At 38.6% G+C, this 21,384-nt stretch overlaps 4 protein-coding genes across 10 annotated transcripts in view; 2 read left to right on the top strand and 2 right to left on the bottom strand.

The window, feature by feature from the left end:
- LOC107647862 (mediator of RNA polymerase II transcription subunit 20a) overlaps positions 1-7,599 on the bottom strand; it is a 27,814-nt gene extending 20,215 nt beyond the window's left edge. For 3 of the 5 annotated variants that reach the window (XM_021104296.1, XM_021104299.1, XM_016351910.2), the window contains exon 1: positions 7,516-7,599. The gene's annotated coding sequence lies outside the window, so the exon portion shown is untranslated. The remainder of the gene's footprint in view (positions 1-7,515) is intronic. The other 2 variants (XM_021104298.1, XM_021104297.1) reach the window with 2 other exon arrangements.
- LOC107646703 lies at positions 11,953-13,044 on the top strand. The gene has a single exon (XM_016350870.1). The coding sequence runs from the start codon at positions 11,953-11,955 to the stop codon at positions 13,042-13,044; it is 1,092 nt and encodes a 363-aa protein (XP_016206356.1).
- Positions 13,105-14,916, top strand: LOC107646702. Its single transcript, XM_016350869.1, has 5 exons — positions 13,105-13,697; positions 13,812-13,908; positions 14,041-14,129; positions 14,247-14,427; positions 14,551-14,916. Exons 1-5 carry the CDS (start codon positions 13,105-13,107, stop codon positions 14,914-14,916), a joined length of 1,326 nt encoding a protein of 441 aa, XP_016206355.1.
- On the bottom strand, positions 17,563-19,688 carry LOC107647860 (growth-regulating factor 6). 3 transcript variants are annotated; one of them, XM_016351908.2, is made up of 5 exons: positions 19,359-19,512; positions 19,100-19,266; positions 18,617-19,034; positions 18,104-18,552; positions 17,563-17,950 (listed from the first exon to the last, which is right to left on the bottom strand). In XM_016351908.2, the coding sequence occupies exons 2-5, from the start codon at positions 19,191-19,193 to the stop codon at positions 17,943-17,945; spliced, it is 969 nt and encodes a 322-aa protein (XP_016207394.1). In that variant the 5' UTR covers positions 19,194-19,266; positions 19,359-19,512; the 3' UTR covers positions 17,563-17,942. The 3 variants fall into 3 exon arrangements, with proteins under 3 accessions (XP_016207394.1, XP_020959954.1, XP_020959953.1); XM_021104295.1 differs by having other exon boundaries at positions 18,104-18,371; positions 19,100-19,688; XM_021104294.1 differs by having other exon boundaries at positions 19,100-19,514.

Raw genomic sequence — 21,384 nt, 5'->3', positions numbered from 1 at the left:
ACATCATTTAGCACACGACTTAGGTAATAAAATCACTCTTTCGTTGCCATTCTCATCTTCTTGAGCCAGCATTCCACCAATTGTTACTTTAGAAGCTGACACATAAAGTTTTAGAGGTGCTCCATGCCTTGGAGGTGTCATAATAGGAGGATTAGTCAAATACTGCTTGATGTTGTCAAAAGCTTCTTGATGCTCTGTTTTCCATTGGAACTCTTCCTCTTTTTTCAACTTGATCAGAGGCGCAAAAACATTGGTTCCTCCTGACAGATTGGAAATGAACCTTCTGAGGTAATTGACCTTCCCTAAAAATGCTTGCAGTTGCTTTTTGTTAGCTGGAGGAGGGGCCTCTAAGATAGCCTTTGCCTTATTTTTGTCAATTTCAATCCCTTTTTTCTGCACCAAGAAACCAAGAAAATTTCCTGCACTCACACCAAAGGCACATTTTAAGGGATTCATTTTTAATTTATGCTTTCTCATTCTTTCAAATGCTTTCTTTAAATTTTCTAAATGCTCTTTTTTAGCATTTGATTTGACAACCACATCATCAACATAAATTCCCATAAAATTTCCAATAAAATCATGAAAAATTTCATTCATCGCCCTTTGATAAGTTGCACCAGCATTTTTTAACCCAAATGGCATCACAATCCATTCAAAAGTTCCTAAAGCACCTGGACACCTAAATGCTGTTTTTGACACATCTTCCTCAGCTATGTATATTTGATTATAACCTGAATATCCATCCATAAAACTTAATATTTCATGACCAGCAGTAGAATCCATCAACATATCAGCTATAGGCATTGGATATTCATCTTTTGGTGTTGCAGAATTTAAATCTCTAAAATCAATGCAAACCCTTAATTTTCCATTCTTTTTCATGACAGGGACAATATTAGAAATCCAGTTGACATATCTTGCTGTTCTTATAAACTTAGCCTTAAGAAGTCTTTCAATCTCTTCTTTAATCTTCTGCATGACTTCATGGGCAAATCTCCTTGGTGGCTGCTTGACAGGTTTAACATTGGCTTTCAATGGCAATTGATGTTCTACCAATTCACGACTCAAGCCTGGCATCTCTGCATAATCCCATGAAAAAAAGTCGCAATATTCCTTCAAAATCTTCACCATTTCTTTTTTGAAATCATCTGGCAACATCTTGCTCACATATGTTGGTCTAGGATAATCACCGTTACCAATATCTACTTCCTCCAAAGGATCCTGCACTTCAAACTTTTTTACAGTGTCAGTGTTATTTTTTTTCAAAATCTAAGGACCATTATCATATATCAAGTTAAAACCAGCCTTTGAAGGAACCACAACAAATAGAGTTGGCCTATTGACAGAACCAACCTCGATTGACAGCAGAACCACCCCTCTAACAGAAGAAGTCTTTCCGTTAAAATCTGTCACCCCAATGCTACTTTTAATAAGATCTTTTTCAGTCTTTCCAAGCCTTCCCATCATTCTTTCAGGCATGAGATTAACAGCAGCTCCCCCGTCAACCAAAATCTTATTGACTATCCTTCCGTCAACACGAGCCTTGATATGCAGTGGACGCAATTGTTCCTTATCATTTTCAGTAGGCTTCTCAAATAATCTTCCACCACACATATTGTCGTCTAGCAATAAACATTCACTTCCAGGAAAGACATCATAACAATCATCTTTTAATGACTCTACTTCCTGGACTTGACTATACTCCTCAGGCAGTATTGACACCACAACTATAGGTTGCTTAACACCAAATATTGCTTCTAAGCTGTCATCAAAACCAGTGTCAAAATTATCAGTAATTAAATCTTCATCATTTTCTCCCTTGTTTTCAACCATCACCCTCTTCCCAACAAGATTCTTCTTGACATTTTTATTGCATTTAGGGTGATTAGAAGAATTGCCTGTTTCTACAGACTTGGCCATGGTTGGCAAAGGAGGAAAATCTACTCCGTGTCCCTTGTATGGATCCAAAGGAACATACTCAGGCATATTCTCTTTCTGATCAAAAGTTGTAAAAGGAGAATATTTGGGAACGTTTTGACAATTTGGCCAAGGAGAATAATTAGGAACCTGCTGCATGTTAGGACTATAACAAGAATAAATTGGCTTTGAGGGAATAGGCGCATTTTTTGGAATATATATACTACCTCCTTCTTGTGCATGATTCATGTTCCATAACTGAGACTCATAGTACCTGGGCTTGAAAGGTCTAGGCTTCACCCATTTGTTTTTTCCTCTTGCAAAAGCAGTAGGTTGATTCTGCACATTTCTCACATTCTGGACCCATTTATTGTTTTGAGATTTTGGTGGGAGGAACTCTTGTCTTTTGAGAAAATCCATCAGGTCTTCCATCAATCATGACCACAGTCTTCATCTTCTGGTTGACAGGTTGTACTCCAGTGTTGTTGACGCACTTGTTCAAAGGAGTTTGACTGCCCAACTTTTGTTTTCCCTCGGCTATCTTCCGCTTTAGCTCGTTAGTTTCATTTTCTTTTTCAGCAATCTTCTTTCTCAACTCAGCCTTTTCTTTCTCTTCAACTTTGTACTTTTCAAACTCTTTTGCAGCTTCCTTGTCAAAAACAGCATTGCACTTTGGGCACATCGCAATGGTGCTGTCAGATTCTTTAATTCTCAATAAAAAATCTAACAAATCCTCACCAGGACGAGGATAAACTGGCTTCTTATCTTATTCAAAGACTCTCAGGTCTTTATTTTTATTTTTAGCACTAACCATCGTGGCATCAACTTCTACCATGTTGATTGACAAATCGAATGGCTCAACATAATTTGAGTCAGCAGCAAATGGTTCAGTGTCCACCTTCATAGTAGTTTTATCCTCAAACTTCAGTCTTCCCTCCTCAATTGCTTTTTGTATCAAATCCCTGAAACGGACGCAATTGTTAGTGGTATGCGAAAATACTTGATGAAACTTACAAAATTTCTTATTCTTTATTTCATCAGTTATAGGCATCTTTTTTCCTTCAGGTAAAATAAGCTGCTTATCTTTTAATAAAACTTCAAATATTTGATCTGCCTTAAAAATATCAAAAGAATAAGTCTTATTTTCAACTTTAGAATAAGAAGAAACTTTTTCCTTTCCTTTAACAGGCTTCAAAGATTTGCATACATAAGGAGGACCCCCACGTAATTCGGCAATATAAATCTCTTTTTCATCTGAATCACTACTATCGAAAAAACAATCAACATATGCAATCTTTTTTGAACCCCTTTTAAAATTTTCTTTTTCTTTCTTAATTTGTTCTATCTGTCTTACTCTCTCAGCTAATTGGGAAAGATCTAAAGTATGTTGATTAACAAGTTTCTTCCTAACTCCGAATTCTAGCCCATTAGTAGCCATTTTGACAACTTCAGATTCTGGAGTCGGAGTAAAACATTTATTCCTCATGTTTCTAAACCGCGCCAAATAGGTATCAATGGATTCTCCTTCTGCACGTTTGACAGAGAATAAATCCGTAAGACTAACTTTCAATTCACCTCGGAAAAACTGATCATGAAAATTTCTCTCTAACTGCGCCCAAGAATGAATAGAATTTGGTCTCAAGTTAGAGAACCATGTAAATGCATTTTTTGTTAAAGAAGAAGGAAAGTATCTCATCTTGAGATATTCATTAGAAGCTGCTTCCCCAATTTCAACAGTATATCGAGTAATATGCTCTACTGTAGATTCATTTTCTTCTCCAGAAAATTTTTAAGGGATTTTGGAATTTTCCAACCCCTTGGGAGCTCTGCTTGTTGGACACACTCAGGAAAAGCAGACACAAAATATGGCCTATTCAAGCAACCAACATTAAATCCCAAACGGTTTAAAACTTGTTCAACATTTCTTGCTAGATTATAATGCCCCCCTAAGTTATTTTGTCTAAGTCTTTCTAACATATCATCAGCATTTTGACCATGTCTAGGCATATGAAATTCATAATTAGGAATTGCTCCACCGTTTTGATTGACATTATCAAATCTTAAACCCAAGTTATCATTTTCTTCTAAATTTACCACAGTAGCAATCCTATTGACTTGCCTATTTAATTGTTCAATTCTAGTATTTGTGTTTTCTAGAAGAGGATTTAAAACTGTCACCATTTGATGAGTTAACATGTTTACTAGATCATGGTGGCTTTCATCCATCTGTTGCCTAATATTTGCTAAAGATCCCACAGTTTGACTAGGTTGATCAACAGGCATTGCTCTTGACATGTCAGGAAATACAGGTCTAGAATTTTCTACCCTAGTGACAGTGGACGTAGTAGAATTAGATGCACTGTTATTTCCTGTATTAATAGCATGTGAAAAATTTTGTTGTGATACGTGTGAACCTGACACCCCAGAAACAGGTACATTTGACATACCATATGGATTTTGATAAAGAGGATTTTGAAAAGTTGAGTAGAGAGGCACAGGCAATCCTTGTGTCACCATGGAGGGGACATACCCCGGTGGCAAGCCATATGGCGGCCACCCCATGGTATTTATGTGAGTTGCATTTAACCCTGTATGGGCATGGCCAACGCCATCATGCCTCACTGACATCAAGGTAGGCTCTGCATTTGAAATCACAGGAGAATTCCCGGATTCATTTCCTCTAATCTCATCACTAGAAGTAGAAGAAGATGCTGCAGAAGTATTTGACATGTCAACTGACGCTGATTTCCTTGGCTCTGGACGCACGAATTTACCACTGCGCAATCACATGCAAATTCAAAACTCTTGATTTTTCTTTTGACAAACTACAATCTATTGACAAGGTCCTACCGGGCGTGCCAATTTGTTTTACTCAAATTTTTGTTCCATTGTTAACAACAAATAAATCAACAATTTTCGAGTTTTGTTTCACAATCTTAATTCAAGGAGCGGAAACGACTCCTTTTGTGGGTGTCTCAAAATCCCAATTGTAGTTTCGAAAGTAAAATTAAAGATAAAAAGGAAAACATACAAGGTGTCGGAGGCAAAGTAAAATGCAGAAATTAAAACAAACAGGAAATTAAAAAGAAGATGAAAGAAGAAACATGAACGTAAAAGAGAAAAAGACGTAAAAGTAAAGAAATTTTATTAATAAAAACTGAAAGAAAGCAAAGTACAAGTGTTTGAGTTCAGAGGAATTACTTAAGATTCCCAATTTTACTCTGTGATGCCAAGGGGCTGAGAGCGTTTTAGGTCTCTAAGTATTTTCCAAGAAGAACTGAACTGATTACAACGTGTTCCTAAAGCTCTATTTATAGACTAGCCTAATCTCAATGGGCAGTTACTCTTTGTACCCCACTTGCAGGAAATTTGAATTTCTTTGTAGCTGTTCCCGCACTTATTGCTTGTTGTTAATTTCAAAATTTAAATAAATAACTAACTATCAAATGATCTAACTTAATTTAAAATAGACATAAATATTATATATAGGAATATTACCAAACAACTAATTATTTATTTTTATAATTTTCTTATAAAAATTATATTTTGTCTAACACAATGAAATTGAAAGAGGAATAACAAGGCCAAAGCTGAAACTCACCTGGGCAGAGAGATGAAGCAAAACTTAACTAAGTGATTATTCTGCAAAACAGCAACAAATTCAAGGTTCAATAAACTCAATAATGATTTTCGGCAATGAACAAACTTAAGCTAAGTGATTATTTTGGCATGTCAACAACAAATTCAAGGTTCATGATAATCAGTAACAAATTTCAGCAACACATTCAACTTTCAGCAACAAATTACTTTCAGCAACAAAATCAAAGTGCATTGATGCAGCACCAAAATTGAAGCAGAAAGACCAGGGGAAACTCACCAAATCGGGTTGCACGAAGGAAGTTGACGGCGAAGGAGAAGCTGATGGCGAGGGAGAATCTGACGGCAAGGCTCGAAGCAAGAAGACGACAACGAATATCAGCCCACCAGATCTGTTGCCTCTGCTACCGGCGACGAAGAGCGCAGGGAAGGGAGAGATCGAGACCAGGTGCGAGACAGAGACCTTGAGAAGCAAGAAGACGACGACCACCACCACCCGAGGGACCAGATGCGGTTTAGTCTGCTTCTGCCGCCGGCGAAGCGAGCGCAGGTGAACGGGACCGCGACGATGACCGAGGTGAGGAGACGAGGTGAGAGACCGAGAGCGCGACGAGGTAAGGCCGTGAGAGACTGAGTGTGACGACCGACGAGGTGAGGGGAGCGACAAGTGAGTGACGAAGTGAAGGTGACGCCGTGAGCCACCGTGAGCCGCCGTGAGTGATGGACTGTCGAGCTCGAGAGAGAAGAGACACAAGACTGGCTGGGGGTTAGGGGGGTTCCAAGTCCATTCAGATTAGGGACATTAGCCATTAGGGTTCATGACTTCATGCTTTCATTTCATGCAAATCAACAGAGGGTGGAGGACAGGAGGAGTGAAATGACGCCCCGTTTCAGGCATTTAAAAAAATATGACCCGGACCGGATTAAATTAATCGGCCAGGTCACCGATTTTAATGCAACCGGTCGGGTCAAACCGGTTTTTGCCGGATCCATTACTTGTCCAGTTGTTCGGTTCGACGATTGGCTTGGTCCGGTTAGGTGACTGGGTGACCGGATTTTGGGTCGAACCGGGTTTGATAACTATGATTCAGAGTTTGAGCATTGATCACAAGAAATTAATTTCTGAAACGAAATAAAAACAACAAAACAACATTCAGAGTTTGAGCATTGATCACAAGAAATTGATTTCTGAAACAAAACAAACAATCAACAAAACAATGAAAACATAATTTTTTTCCTTGAGAAGAAGAAAACAATGGAACCATGAAGCATATAATAAATCAATGATCACCAATATCCAGCAATAATCTCAATGACAACAATAAATACACAACAACAATGTAGCAAATAAATAAAAACAAGACCTAAATAGAAAATCCAACAAATTAAATCGCAGCAACCTAACAGTTTAGCAAATTAAAACAAGAGCAGCCCAACAATTTAGCAAATTATCAACTTAACAAGTTCAAGAACAGAAAATCACAACAAAAACAAAAAAAAATTAAAAGCAACAGAAGAACAACAGAACAACAACACAAGAACAATTAGCAAATTAACAAGTTCACAATAACAGTTAAAATTTTCTAGAAGAACACTAATGCAAGTGGAATCATCATGCTAATATATTTTCTGCAAAGATGCTATTTGTGCAGCTAAAATTTCCTAATTACTAAGATCTAATTATTCTAATTTCACATGAAATCAACTTACTAAGTTTCTAAAAGCTAGAAATTATAAAACCAACTAGAAATATGGTTAAAGCATTTCATCAAACATGTTGAGTGCGGTAAAATTAAAATGAAATAAGAGAATTCAAAGCTTAATATAATGTGATAGAGAAGAGAACATAACTATTGTAACTTTAATTCAGTCTATGAAAAAATTCAAACCACTACCAAATCAAATAGTTACTTATTGTAATAGAAATCAGAAGTTGCAGAGTTTGAAGCAGAGTATTGGTGTTGTGAGTGTAATATTACAAAAAAAAAACAAAATTCATACCTAGGGTTAGAAGCTGGAAGTCTGGAAAAATGCAGAGCTGGCGGGGATAGGGACAGTGGCTGGCAAGAGGTGGCTAAAGGGGTGGCAAAGTTGAGCAGAGCTGGCGCCGGCAGTCCCTAATTGCGCAATGGAAAGTGACGCTGGCGGTGGCTGTAATTTTCGAGGGCTGACATGGTGACGGAGCATGGCTGCACGAACAGTGGTGGTGGCTGGACGGAAGTTGCGCCGGAAGCTCGAGGTGGAGACCGGAGACGTGAGAACTGAGAGTGAGAGGTGAGAGTAGACTGTGGAGGCTCGAGAGGAGAGGGGTGAGTGGGTCTGTGGGTGAGACTAGGGTTCGTTCCCCTTTGGCCCTTTCTTCAACATGCAAAATGTAGTGTTTTAGCCAATTTAAAAAATCGGCCGGGTCACGATTCGGTTCGATCGACCGGTTTCTGGTTAATTCGTCGATCCAACTCCAATTTCTAAATCTGTCAATTTTGTCATCTGCTCGAACCGTATTTGTTTAACGGGTTCACAGTTCGAATCGGTTTTCAAAACATTGGTTTTTACCATTTACGTCAACTCACAAGGAAGATAAGAAAAATAAATCCCAAAAGAATTACGTGGGCTTTTAAGAAAATATGTTCTTTTGTGGTTGGGCCTTGGTAAAATAATGGTTTGTGTCATATTTTTCTTAAGATGAGTATATTTTTGGTGTCGCATGAACTTGTTTAATTGTCTTGCCAAAGATCGAAAATTATGGATTATTTTTAAGAAATTATTAATCTTTAAAGAAAAAAAGAGTTGTAGGTGGATTGTGATTTTATACATGTTTATAAGATGGACAATGGATGGGACAGGAAAAAAAATGTATAGAGAAAAATTCAATCCAATGGAAAGAATACCTATCAAGGTACAATTTGGACGAGTTCGGTAAAAAAAAAGTTTGGGATATTTTATTTAAGAATAAAGTATTGTTTTTATCTCTAACGTTTGAGGTAAGTCCATCGTTCTATTTTTATACCTAACATTTGTAAAAATGATTCAATGTTATCCTGCCTTCAATTACACATCATGAACCTTTAGTTGGAGTTCTAAAAATCTCTTCTTGAAGTTAGAATACAAATGTCTGGATAGAAACGATGATCTATTTTGGATAATAGCTCATCAAAAGTTGAAACTAATCCCTACAACATTTACATAATTCACTTTTTAGGGATATAATTGAACCTGAACACAAATAGTGGGTACAATATTGAAATCAAACGCATCCAAGTGAGACCGAATTGAGAATAAATACATCAAAATAAGAATAATTAAAAAATATAATATGATCTATTAGTATAATTGACAGCAAGATAACATTGAATTATTTTTATAAACGTTAGAAATACAAATAAGACGATTTAAAAGTTAGGAACATGTGTGTAATTCGAATCAGGTTGATTCGAATTAGTGTGTGTGTGAGTTTTGTGTATAATTCGAAGCAACATGATTCGAATTATGTGTAAATCAAGTTCGAATCTACTTGATTCGAACTACATATAAACATACATTGGTTGATTCATGAACCAGATTTTGATTTGGCGAATTTACGTAAAAATTTTTTCCCCTTGACTTATTTTAATATTTTGTCCTAATTTCTGTTCATCAATGGTCATCGAAAAATTGAAATAGACTGACTCCTACTACGCTAACACGCCAACGCCTTACTGACGTGGCAAACAAAATTAATTTTTTTGTTTGCGATGTGGTCCATTTTCCTTTTTAAATCTTTAATCCCCAATTTTTGTTTCTTCAATTCTCTTCTTTATTTTCTTCTTCTTCAACTTTATTCTCTACTCTCATTCTTCAAAATTCAATCATCAATACAATAAGTCAATAATAATGTAAAACACCAATAATTATTTATCAACAAAAACATAGTAAATTACATTATAAACTTTTCAACTGGTACAATAGCAAAGATAAGAGAAAAAAATATATCATTTCATAACTAAGACAAAATAAAATTCAATAAATTTTGTATAATTTTATTTGTAAGTAACATTTGAAATTAAATATTTTAGGAAATGAGAGAGAGAGAGAGCGAGAGAGAGTGTGGGTGGGAAACACAGGGAGGGGTAGAACGGTAGGTCAGACTAAGGATCCTAGGGTTTGGAACCGAGATGAGTATCGACGTTTGGAGAACGAGTCCTTCTCAATTTTCGTGGATAATCTCCCGATTGATGTTTCGAAGAGGGAGTTGTTTCAATTGTTTCCACGAGATGGCCCCCAACGTGCTTTGGGTCGTCAATTTCTAGAAGATAGATGAGAGAACAAGAATATCGTAACTACTTCCAACAAGGTTTTGGCGAAGGATAAGAAAGTTCAAGATCCACATGGCAATGGGTGGACAAAGAAAGTGGAAGTATCCTTGGTGAAAGAAAATCTGGACTGGCTGCAGAAAAGCCTGGTTAGGGGAACAACGAAGGCTATTGACTTCGGAGCACTGCAGGAATCGGTTGCGAAGAATTTTCCTCACGTTATTCAGGTGCGCGAAATGGGTGCTTATAAAGCACTGTTGACCTTTGACAGTCTCTTGAATGCAGAAGAAGCGTACACCTTCCATATGAATAGCCTTCTGCAGTTGTTCCATAGTGTATGGAGGTGGGATGAGTCAGAGAGGAGCGAAACTCGGAGGGTGTGGCTAGAGTGCTTTGGTGTTCCACTACATGCATGGTCTGTGGATACTTTTAGGGTAATAGAAAGTCAATGGGGTGAGGTGGTTGGCTATGATAATGCGACTAAATCGTGCACCTCCTTTAGTATTGGCCATGTACAAGTTGATACCTGCGTGATGGACGTGATAAAAGAATGGATCCATATCACAATAGGCACTAGTGGATTTGATATATTGGTAAAAGAGGTGGGATATGAAACATATGGAAGGAATGATAAGATGGATACAATGAGGAATGGCAAGGGTAGCTGTGACCACCAGAGAAACATAACTACGAAGCTCTGTGATGATATAGCAATAACGTCGCCAAGTCCTACAAACTTGTCAGTTAGTTCAGATCCGGCAGCGGAAGTGATTATCAAGTCGCAGCGAGAAGAGGTTGAAGATTAGGATAGATTGGTAAATTCAGAAATAATTTTGAATGAGTGGAGTTATGGGAATTCAAAACACAATCAATTGAATTTGGTAACTTATCAATCTAATAAAGGGGATATTGAAGGCATGGCAGATTTTGTGGGTTATGAGGTGAGTAATGAAGTGGATTCTGAGATGACTATCTCTTGGGAGTACGGCTGTAAACCTAATGGGCCTGGAAAGGGAGTTATGATGTCTGATGTTATTGAACCTAAAAAGGGGCCCCTCAACAAAACTAGATGTTGTTATATGGATTTGGGCCATGAAGGGTTAAGGCCCGGTTCACTTTTGCACACTGGAGGAAAGGACGTGCTTCACGGGCCTGCTGAGGAACGCAGACCTGTACCGGGTCGAACCTGTAACGGGTCGGCTATAAAGAACGCGGGCTGGGGAAGTGATCGCCAGCAGGGTTTCCCTCTTTCAGTCGAGGAAGCCTCGATGCCTGGCGCCTTCGGGGAGTTGGGGGCTGCGGCTTCTGAGGATGGTGTAGAACGAACGGGCCCGTACGAAGATCGAGCAACGGCAGCTGTTTCCCGAGCTGTACATCGGGTTGAACGTAGATCAGGGGACGGCTGTTGGGTGATCGAATATGGAGTAACCCGGAGGGAAGGAAGACACACTGGCCAAGGTCGTGTGGCGAAGGCGACGGTGATTGTGGACCAAGCAGAAAACGTGCCTATTTCACCTAGTGCGGAGACGGCTTTCGCAGGAGATGGCGCGGATAACGTGGCTCGAAGAAGGAAATGCACGGTGGGGGTGGGAGGAGGCCGACTAGCAGTTCATGGTAGAGAGGTCGATGATCTACTAAGAGCTGCGGGCGCGGCAGACAATGCTGAAAAAGGAAGCAGTGAAGTTGATGTAGACAATGGTAAAGATGACCAAGAGTGTGATAAGTCTGGCCTGGGTACAAAAGCAGGTACGGCTAGAAATTTACCAATGTTGGAAGCAGGACACAGGGAAGATGAGGAAGACGTAGAGCATGGTAAGGATGATGAAGCCAGTGACAATGAGGATATGACTTTGGAGGAGCAGCTTTCAAAAAACAAAAGAACTTGGGAAGTAGCAACGGAGTCAGGAGCAGTGCTATATAATGAAGAAGATGACATAATGGCGATCCTTCAACAACAGAATGAAGAAATTGCCCTGAAAAAAAGGTTGGCGAAACAAAGGGCAAAAGCAAGGCGAAACAGACCCAAAACTCATAAAAAGGTGTGCAATAATTTACTGTAATGATTATTAGTTCTTGGAATATTAGGGGGTTAAGGGGTGATGGGAAGTTGAGGATGATAAAGGACCTAAAAAGAAAATTTAAGTTAAACATGTTAGGCCTGGTGGAGACTAAAAGACAGGTAGTGACTAAATATGATATACCAAAAATTTGGGGAAATAGTTGTGCAGGATGGGACTTTGTTGAATCTAATGGTACTTTTGGTGGATTGCTGTTAATATGGGATGATGACTTCTTTAAAATAAGAAATAGCCAGAAAGGGGAGAGGTGGTTGTGTGTTGAAGGGGAGTTAGTGAAATATAATTTTTATTGTGCTTTTATTTTGGTATATGGTGCGCATGCTAGAGATGAGAAGCTTGTTGTTTGGGAAGAGCTGAGTTACATTGTGGGGTTATGCCAGGTTCCCTGTTGCTTCATGGGAGACTTTAATGAGATTTTACAGGTGGAAGAAAGACGGGGCACTGATAGCTTACCCTTATCAGCTGAAGACTTCAAGAATTGGATACATGACATGGGTGTGGTGGACTTGCCGATTACTGACCGCAAGTTTACATGGTTTAGAGGTCGATCATGCAGCCGTATTGACAGGGTTCTGGTTAGCTTGGAATGGCTGGAAAAGTTTCCAGACACTCGGCTACATGGTGGTCCTAGGGGCTTGTCTGACCATTGTCCAATTATAGCGGAAGGTAGGAGGCAGAGAGATGGGCCGAGGCCATTCAGAAGCCTTGATTCGTGGTTTACACATGAAGATTTTCTGAGAATGGTTAAGGAGGAATGGAGAGGCCTAGGTGAGGCACAATTTACAGATAAACTGAAGGATATGACAGGTCCTCTGGGAAGATGGTATAAAGATAAATTTGGGGATTTGGACAGAAAAATCATGAAATTTGAGGAAGAGATCAAGAAGATTGATGACGCGGTGGGTGACGGTGTTCATGATGGAACAGTAGAGGCAAGAAGAAAGGCACTTGTGACTTGTTGTGAGAAATGGTATGTAAGGAAGGAGTTACATTGGAAGCAGATGTCGCGTTCTAGACATGTGAAGGACATTGATAAGAACACGAGGTACTTCCACAACTTGGCCTCTGCGAGAAGGAGAAACAACAGGATTGATGCGCTACTCATAAATGGAAGGCTGATAAGGAGTCAAGCAAGGATCAAGATTGAGATTAGAGACTTTTAGAAAAATTTGTATCATCAGGAAGAGTCTCCTTTGATAGGTTTCAGGGACGGTTTGGTGGAAATGATTGGTGAGGAGGATGCTTTAGCATTGGAGGTGCAACCGACTCCAGAGGAGGTCAAAGAAGCAGTATGGGATTGCGAATCATCCAAAGCTCCTGGAAGTGATAGCTACAACATGAACTTTATAAAGAGGTGTTGGTCTGAAATTGGCACTGAATTTACGGCGGCGGTGATGGATTTCTTCCTGTCTTCTAAGTTACCGGCGGATACGAATCTCACTTGGGTGGCGTTGGCCCCTAAGTTTACTGGTGCAAAGGAAATCAAAGATCTGAGACCGATCAGTATGGTAGGCTATGTGTATAAAGTCATTTCGAAAATATTGGTTCGGAGGATGCGAGCAATCATGCCACGACTAGTAGGTGAGACTCAAAGTGCTTTTGTCAAGGGACGAAAGATTCATGATGGGGCCCTTATCGCATGCGAAACTGTTCAATGGATTAAAATGAGGAAGAAGGAAGCGGTGATAATGAAGCTGGGTTTCCAGAAAGCTTACGATAGAGTCAAGTGGAGCTTTGTAGATCTTGTGTTGCAAAAGATGGGCTTTGGTCGGAGATGGAGGAGTTGGGTTATGGAATGTGTAAGTACAAGTTCAATGTCAGTGCTGATAAATGGTTCGCCATCTAAGCCTTTTTAGATGGAAAGGGATTTGCGACAGGGTGATCCATTGTCCCCATTTCTGTTTGTACTTGTCGTTGATGTGCTACATAGGATGCTTGGGGAGGTAGTGAGAAATGGGCGTATTTTGCCGTTACTGGTGGGTAGAGATCAGGTCGAGCTATCACATCTCCAATTTGCGGACGATACTGTATTGTTCTGTCCCCCTGATGAAGAGACCATTAAGAATTACAGGAGGATCCTTCGTTGTTTTGAGCTCATGTAGGGACTGAGCATTAATTTTGATAAGTCTAGCTTGATTCTTATTAACTGTGATGATCAGTGGGTGCAGCATATGTCTAGAGTGCTGGGTTGTATGATTGCCTCTCTGCCGGTGAAATACTTGGGGATCCCGCTAGGAGCGAACCCGAGGTTGGTGAAGACTTGAAAGCCCATTATAGAAAAAATGGAGGAGAAGCTGAGCACCTGGAAAACCAAAATTCTCAATAGAGTCGGTAAACTGGTGCTTATTAAATCTGTTTTGAACAGCCTCCCTGTCTATTACTTGAGCTTGTATAAAATGTCAAAGGTTGTTGCAGAGAAATTGATTTTTCTACAGAGAAGGTTTCTTTGGAGTAAGGAGGATGGAAGGAATGGTATGGAAATGGTCAGGTGGGAGGTGGTGCAGGCTCCCAAAAAACTGGGCGGTTTAGGGGTTGGGGATGCTATGGTGCGTAACACAACACTTCTCTTTAAGTGGTGGTGGCGATTTTCGAAGGAGGATTGCCCCTTATGGAAGAAGGTGGTGTGCTCTTGTAATAATCTGTGTCCCAATGTGATGCTGTCATCCTAGGTATTACCTACTCGAGGGGGGGCATGGAAGGATATCTGCCAAATACAGTTCAAGGATCAACAACTAAGACAGAAGATGATTAATGGGTTGTTTATGGAGATTGGCAATGGGAGAGGTACTCGGTTCTGGGAGGATGTATGGCTGCGTAGAGGGGCCCTGAAAGACTTATTTCCGAGGCTATTCTCAGTTTCAAACCAAACAGGATTTGTTATAGGGGATTGTGGGTTCTGGGACGGGTTAGAGTGGAGATGGAACTTCCATTGGAGGCGAGAGCTTTTCCAATGGGAGTTGGACCTAGAGAACCAGATACACGAAACTTTAAGAGTGGTTCAACTTGCATACGGTAGAGAGGATAAAGTTGTGTGAAAATTTGATAAACAAGGCATATTTTCTACTAACTCCTTTGTGCAGGCGATGCAGGTGGAAATGCTTCCAGAAGATATAGCAAGTTACAGTTTTACTAAGACAGTTTGGAAAGGCCTAGTCCCGCCAAGAGTTGAATTGTTTGTTTGGTTCGTGTTGATTAGAAGGGTCAATACGAAGGAGAGGCTGAGTCGGTTGGGAGTGGTTAATCAGGAAGATGTGACATGTGTGTTATGTAACCAAGGTGTTGAATATGGTCACCACTTGTTTCTTGGTTGTGAGTTTTCATGGCAGGTTTGGTGTGCTTAGCTATCCTTTGTTGGAAGGCAATGGTCATGCCCAGAGACACCAAAGGAACATTTTCAAAGTTGGACTGAGCTTTCAACTAGTAAGCAGGAGCGCAAGAGGTGGATGTTATGTTTCTGTGCGATTATCTGGAACATTTGGCTAGAGAGGAATAGAAGGATATTTCAAAATGAAGGGAAATGAGTTGAAGAGGTTATCCAGCAGTCCTTCATGAATTATAAGGAGTGGTTAGGTGTGGATCCCTTCTGTTGTTGATGGCATTGCCGAAGGTGACAGGAGATATTTATTAGTGTTACTTAAGTTTGTTTATTCTGTTGACAATGGTTTCTGTTTGTTGTCTTGTGCTCCACTTGTTGTGTTGAGTTTTTCTTTAAAAAAAAACGTTAGAAACACAAATAGAACTTATTCTAAATGTTAGAAATAAAAATGATACTTTACTCTTTATTTAATAATTAAAATGTATTGGAATTGGAATAAATAATGGGAGGGCATGAGTTCGAGCCAACAACAATATCAACATGATATACAACTCAGTGGTACTAATCATCTAATCCCGAATTATACATAGAATAAGAAAAGACATATTGTAATGTTAATGAATTAAGTAGTGTTGATATTACTGAAATTTAAATTTGATTAGAAAGGAAGAAAGGGAGAAAGAGAATGGTTTGAAGGAGTTGGAGTCAGAAGTCAGAAGAGGTGGTTGAATGGTGGAAGAAAAAGAGGATAAGAATGGTTATGTGTTCTTAGGTAGCGTCTGTTTTGACGTATTAGGACGAAGACTGGAAGACTGAGACTCAGTATCATGTTTGTTGGCTCAAAGATCGGTACTAAAATTTCTGTCTCTGTCTCTAAAATTTCAGTATTTCAGTACCTCCAAAAAGTGAGGACACATAAGACTGAAATTTTTAAAGATGGAAACTAAAACTTTAATAACATTTATACCTAAAATACTCTCATTTCAATTAATTAATTCGAATTTTACCCTTTATACAAATTAAATTAGAGCTTCATTCTTGTTTCAATTTTTGTCTCTCACTTTGCACCAAACAGAATACTGAAATTTATTTCAATCTCTATCTCTAAGTTTTTGTCTCTCAGTCTCAGTTTTTCAGTCTCTGTCTCTCTACCAAACGCTACCTTAGAGTCAGTGGTTGTAGGCCTGAAGTCCCCATAGGTCTTAGCCAAGGGCACTAGTTACTCTTTTTGAGGACCCAATGCAACAACAGTCCCACTCACCTCACCTTCACCCACCCCACCTTCTCATATCAGAATCATGCTACCTTTTTTCCTTCTTTTCTCTTTTAGCTAAAGCTGATTTCCACAATCCAAAGATGTGGCACTTCCTTTCCCTTTTCATTTTAATTTCTAGGAATCACACTCGTGCATGCCTTAATCCTAATCTATATTATGTCACTCACTTAATGGGATAGTAACTAAAAAAATTACTTAAAGCCTTTAACACACAAAAAGAGAAAGCACTCAAAGCAGGAATAGAGGAATGGGGAAAATTCTAAAATATTGTATGTAATGTAAAATTGAGAACTGAGATGATAACATTACACATGCTTCCAATTAAATTACACATCCTAATTATAAAGCTTTTTCCCCAATAAGATATGCAAGATTTTAGCACTCATGTATATAGTTCTTCACTCCTTGGTTCAGTTTTTCTGGCTACGACTCATATTACTATCAAACTTCTATTTATTTTTTTTTCTCCCAAAATTAGGAGTGAGATTCGAACCAACGATCTCTAAATGAGTATAGAAAGATGATGACATTTGAGTTATAGCTCAATAGCTTATTTATTTTTTTCTAACGGTAAAGAAATCTGTTCCTATATATTGATAAATTCTTGACATCTCTTCTGCTATATAGAAAGGGGTGACGTGTTTATAACTTTATATATGGTTTTGTTTTCCTTTTTTTAATAAAACTGACAAATGCTGCATGTTACGCGCACCGATCCAAATAACTAAACGTCGTATTTCAGTATTTTGGTGTCATTCTACTATAAAATTGAAGGGTTTTATTTTTTTTTAAGTAAAGAAAATTACGATAATCTCTATGTAAAAATTACTTGTGCAAATCTCATAACACATAAGATTTTAGTAGAGTTATACAAACTACAAAGTACAGGGTAAAAACAAAAAACGAACTGTGTAATAATCATTTGTGCTGCTATATTATTATTTCTATGCTCAGAGTCAGAGGCATATGAATGAATAATTATAAAATAGTCACTTTGTCCAAAACTTATTCCTTAATCAACAGTATAATATTTCATATGTTTCGGTGTTACTTTGCTTTTGGTTTCTTAACTTTTGAGGGAGCATGAAGAACACAAAGAAAAGTGTAATTACCATAAACATGAGAAAATATGTTTGGTAGAAAGAAAGGAAGAGACACTAATAATAATAGCATAGAATTAGAAAACACATAAGAAATAAGAAAGCAGTAAACAGGTAAAGACATTAAGACATTGGATCCCTGTCATGGAGACACAAATCCACTTGAACTTCATTTACAAAACACAGGTGGAAAAACGGGGGAGCACTTGAAATTGGAATAGGAATAGATACTTTTTTCACAACCATGTCCATGTCCATGTCCATGTGCAAACCCCACTCATCCCTTGCCAAAGCACATTGTTGGCCCTTTGATTCAGTCTTACTCTCACCCACATGCCAAGGGGTAGGTCCCACTTTTGAAAGCTAAGCTTAACCATCTGCATAAAATAAAAAATTCCAAGCTTTTCAGCAATCAATCCCCAGCCACAATAATAAAAGATTCAATTCAACATCATAATAGCCAACACACTACATATTTAATTTTAAAAATGGATTAACAAAGTGAATTTGATTGCATTTAACTAACTTACCTCTAGTGTTCCTTGAAATGAAGGTTGTGAAGTCATGAGAGGATGTGGGGATGGAAATGGAAAGCTGAGTAGTGGAAGATTTATCATCCAAATCAAGCCAGGATGAGCCTCCTCTACTCTTGTGAGGCCATTCATCGAAGAAACGATGAACGGTGGTCTTCTGATGATGTGGCTTTTCTTCTTTCCCAAGAGCCATGTAGCAACCACCACCCTGCTGATGCTTTGAGTTGTTGTTGTTATGATCAGCGTTGAAGCTATGGTGGTGAAGCTGCAAGTAAGAGTACTCGTTGTTGTTTTCATTCGAAGAAGTTGAGGAGCTTATGGTGAGTGGTGTCAGCTGCCATGAATCATCCATGGACGAAGCAGAGAAGCTTCTCATTGTTCCCGAAGGTTCAGTGAAGAAAGCATGCTCATCCACCTCCTCTTTCAGCCCATAAATATACCTCTCTCTATACCAAATTAAAAAGAGAATCACTCACCAAAAACAGAAATGGAGCATGAAGCAAGCAGTACCTGCAGTCGGTGTTGGTCTGGGTGTCAAGAAACAAAGGAGCAGCGTTGTTGTCCTGAAAAGAGAAGCCAATGGAGTTGGAGGACCTTGAAGAGGGTTGGTGTTGGTGTTGATGAGAGGACAGTGATGCAGATGAGAGAGGGGAGAGAGAGTTATTGTTGTTGGTGATTGATAAGATTGTTGTTGTGGTTGAAGAAGATGGAGCAGCAGCATCATCCGTGTTCGTTGGTGGTGCTGCTGGTGATTGTTCCACAGGCTTTCTTGAACGGTTCTTGCCTCTGTGCATGTGCCTCTCACAGTACTTTGAATCTGGATATGCTTCCTTTGAGCATCTCCATTTTTTTCCATCGGTTCTTCTGCATCTTCCTGGTTCAGGGTCTATCTTTCTTCCCAGACCCATCTGCAGATAGTTCCATCCAACTGCATGCATAGCATACATGTATGTACATATACATAGATAAGGAAGAAAAATAACAAGTACTCACGGTGTTGTGGAGGGAAGAGCCTAGAGTGGTCAAGGTGGTAGCCTCTTTTGATGGAGAAGAGGAGATCAGGGGGGATGGAGATGCCGGAAGCCATGTATTTGTAGATGAGTGCTTGGTGTTCAAGCTCTTGCCACTGTGATGGTGTGAATGGGAACCTGCTGCTCCTGCTGCTTCCACCATTCATCATCAGATCAGTGATTTTGATGGTAGAAAACAAATGAAGAATTAAACAGAAAAAGGCTCCTGAGGCCTCACTCACTCTGCAGTAAGTAGTGGAACACAGATTCAAATAGCAGCAGAGATAGATAGATAGATATTTTAATATCAGAGTTATAATAGAGTATGTGAGGGGTTATTGCCTTATTCTATTGCTCTCTCATTACTTATTATATTTATTATTATTAGGAACCTTGGGAGGGAGGGAGGGAGGGAGAGAGAGTAGGTATATTTATTTCAGGGACCATTGGGCTACAGAATCTTCTGTACATACATAAAACTAATGGTTCTCTTTACTGACCTAGCCACCTGCATGCCTTCACAATCCTCTCTTTTTTCTTTAACACAAAATGTCTTATTTCTTAAAAACATATTATATATCAAATAAACAATTAAGTGAATCAGAGTTTGAGTGTAACATGTTGACATATTATAATTAAGTGAGCTTGATTCAATCTTAATATTTATAATGTAATATGTACAAAGCAACATTGAAGTTGTTAGAAAGAGAGAGAGTTATGTTTTCTCTCTCTTACTATGTGCTTGCTGCTCCGACTCTCTGGCAGCTCTTGTCTCTGACATCTTTACGAAAATCCATAAACTAGAAGAGAGAAAGAAAAAGAGGGTCTAAAGACAAAAGACGAAATGAAAAATTTTTAAATGTACCGTTATACCGGTGTATAGTAATTTTTAACCGTTGATCTTGATTATATATATTTTATAATTAAGATCAACGGTTAAAAATTACTGAAACACTAGTATCACGGCATACTTAAAAATTTTCCACTATTAGTATTAGTATTATTGTATTAATACATTAAAGAGTGTTGGTGTCTGAAACCAATCCCTGGTCTGAGAAGGTTGTGCGGTTTTATATGAGCTTTTACTGCTACTAACTCTCATTTACTTTTTCTGTTCCTTTTCCTCAGACCCCTGACCAGAACCAGAAACCAGAACCAGAACAGAACCCCCCACCCCCCACTTACAATTTGACCCTTTTTCATTTGGAAAATAAATGTACCAACATCACTCACTCAGTGTCAGTGGTGCAGCCCAGGGGCTTCTTTGGCTCTATCATAATTCACAAAACCTCAGTCATTTTTTCTTTTTCTTTCTTTCTTTCTTTCTCTTTAACTTGTTACTGCACTAACTGATGTATGCATATGCTGCTAACAGTTAGCTTCATTTGGTCCACTTCTGTTCATATATTTTTGTTTGATGGTAAAAATATTAATTGGATTTATCTCATCTTAGATAGTAAAACTGGTTTATTTACCATTTTGTGCTGTCCTTTTGCTAGCTCTATTGGAAGAAAACAAGTTTGGTGTTCTGTTAAAAGTAAGGCTAGTTAGGTAATACTAGTACTAATGCAAATCTTGTACTTACTTACACTCTTACAGTGATTAGTGTTCAGACATTTATAACCCTTTTTTCAGTGACTTCATTGACTTGGTGTTATAACTTTGATCCTTCCGTTTACCATGGGGTTTCAACATCATTCTTATAGAAACAGTGCTCCTAATATACTCTTTTTTTCTTCTATGCATTATGGCAGAAAAAGGAGGACAATTTATTTTCACTACTTCACAACCAATGTGATGTAAATTATCCTTTTAATAGGATCAATTTTGAAAACAACATGCCAACTATTTGCATAATTTAGTCTAACAAACTTGATGGATACTAAGCAATTGGAGAAAAATTACAATCTGAATATATATTGCAAGCAAAAGCATGTTCCAAATAAGAATAAGAATGTCTGCTTAGGTCTTTAAGATACAAAAAAGCTAATCAACCAAATGGAGGACATAAAAGTAAATACAATTGGATGGATTGTATTCAATTCTTGAGATCTTTAAAGGTATTGCTGTATTTTAAGTGTATGGCAGGTGAGTATAGTACAAGTTGCATTCTTCATCAATGTTTTGTATCCCCACCACTAGACCTAGCTGAACAAACACACCCTTTCTACCTTTGTACAACACCTTGCTTCATCAAACAACCAAAGAAAACAAAATTGTATGTCTTACATAGGCTTCTATTACTACTCAATTATATACCTTATCTTA

This window comes from Arachis ipaensis, chromosome B06 (genome assembly GCF_000816755.2).
Source record: "Arachis ipaensis cultivar K30076 chromosome B06, Araip1.1, whole genome shotgun sequence".
NCBI lineage: Eukaryota > Viridiplantae > Streptophyta > Magnoliopsida > Fabales > Fabaceae > Arachis > Arachis ipaensis.
Note: the sequence above shows the minus strand (reverse complement) of the source record. Positions and strands in the feature narration are given on the sequence as shown.

Excerpts from the sequence above, each read along its gene's own strand:
- LOC107646703 (XM_016350870.1), top strand. The coding sequence starts at position 11,953 with ATGTTAGGCCTGGTGGAGACTAAAAGACAGGTAGTGACTAAATATGAT.
- LOC107646702 (XM_016350869.1), top strand. The coding sequence starts at position 13,105 with ATGATTGGTGAGGAGGATGCTTTAGCATTGGAGGTGCAACCGACTCCA. Across the intron at positions 13,698-13,811 it reads TGTGTAAGTACAAGTTCAAT|GATGCTTGGGGAGGTAGTGA; the intron begins GTCAGTGCTGAT and ends TGTGCTACATAG. Across the intron at positions 14,428-14,550 it reads TAGGGGTTGGGGATGCTATG|GTATTACCTACTCGAGGGGG; the intron begins GTGCGTAACACA and ends CTGTCATCCTAG.
- LOC107647860 (XM_021104294.1), bottom strand. The coding sequence starts at position 19,286 with ATGATGAATGGTGGAAGCAGCAGGAGCAGCAGGTTCCCATTCACACCA. Across the intron at positions 19,035-19,099 it reads GCTCTTCCCTCCACAACACC|TTGGATGGAACTATCTGCAG; the intron begins GTGAGTACTTGT and ends CTATGCATGCAG. Across the intron at positions 18,553-18,616 it reads CAGACCAACACCGACTGCAG|AGAGAGGTATATTTATGGGC; the intron begins GTACTGCTTGCT and ends AATTTGGTATAG.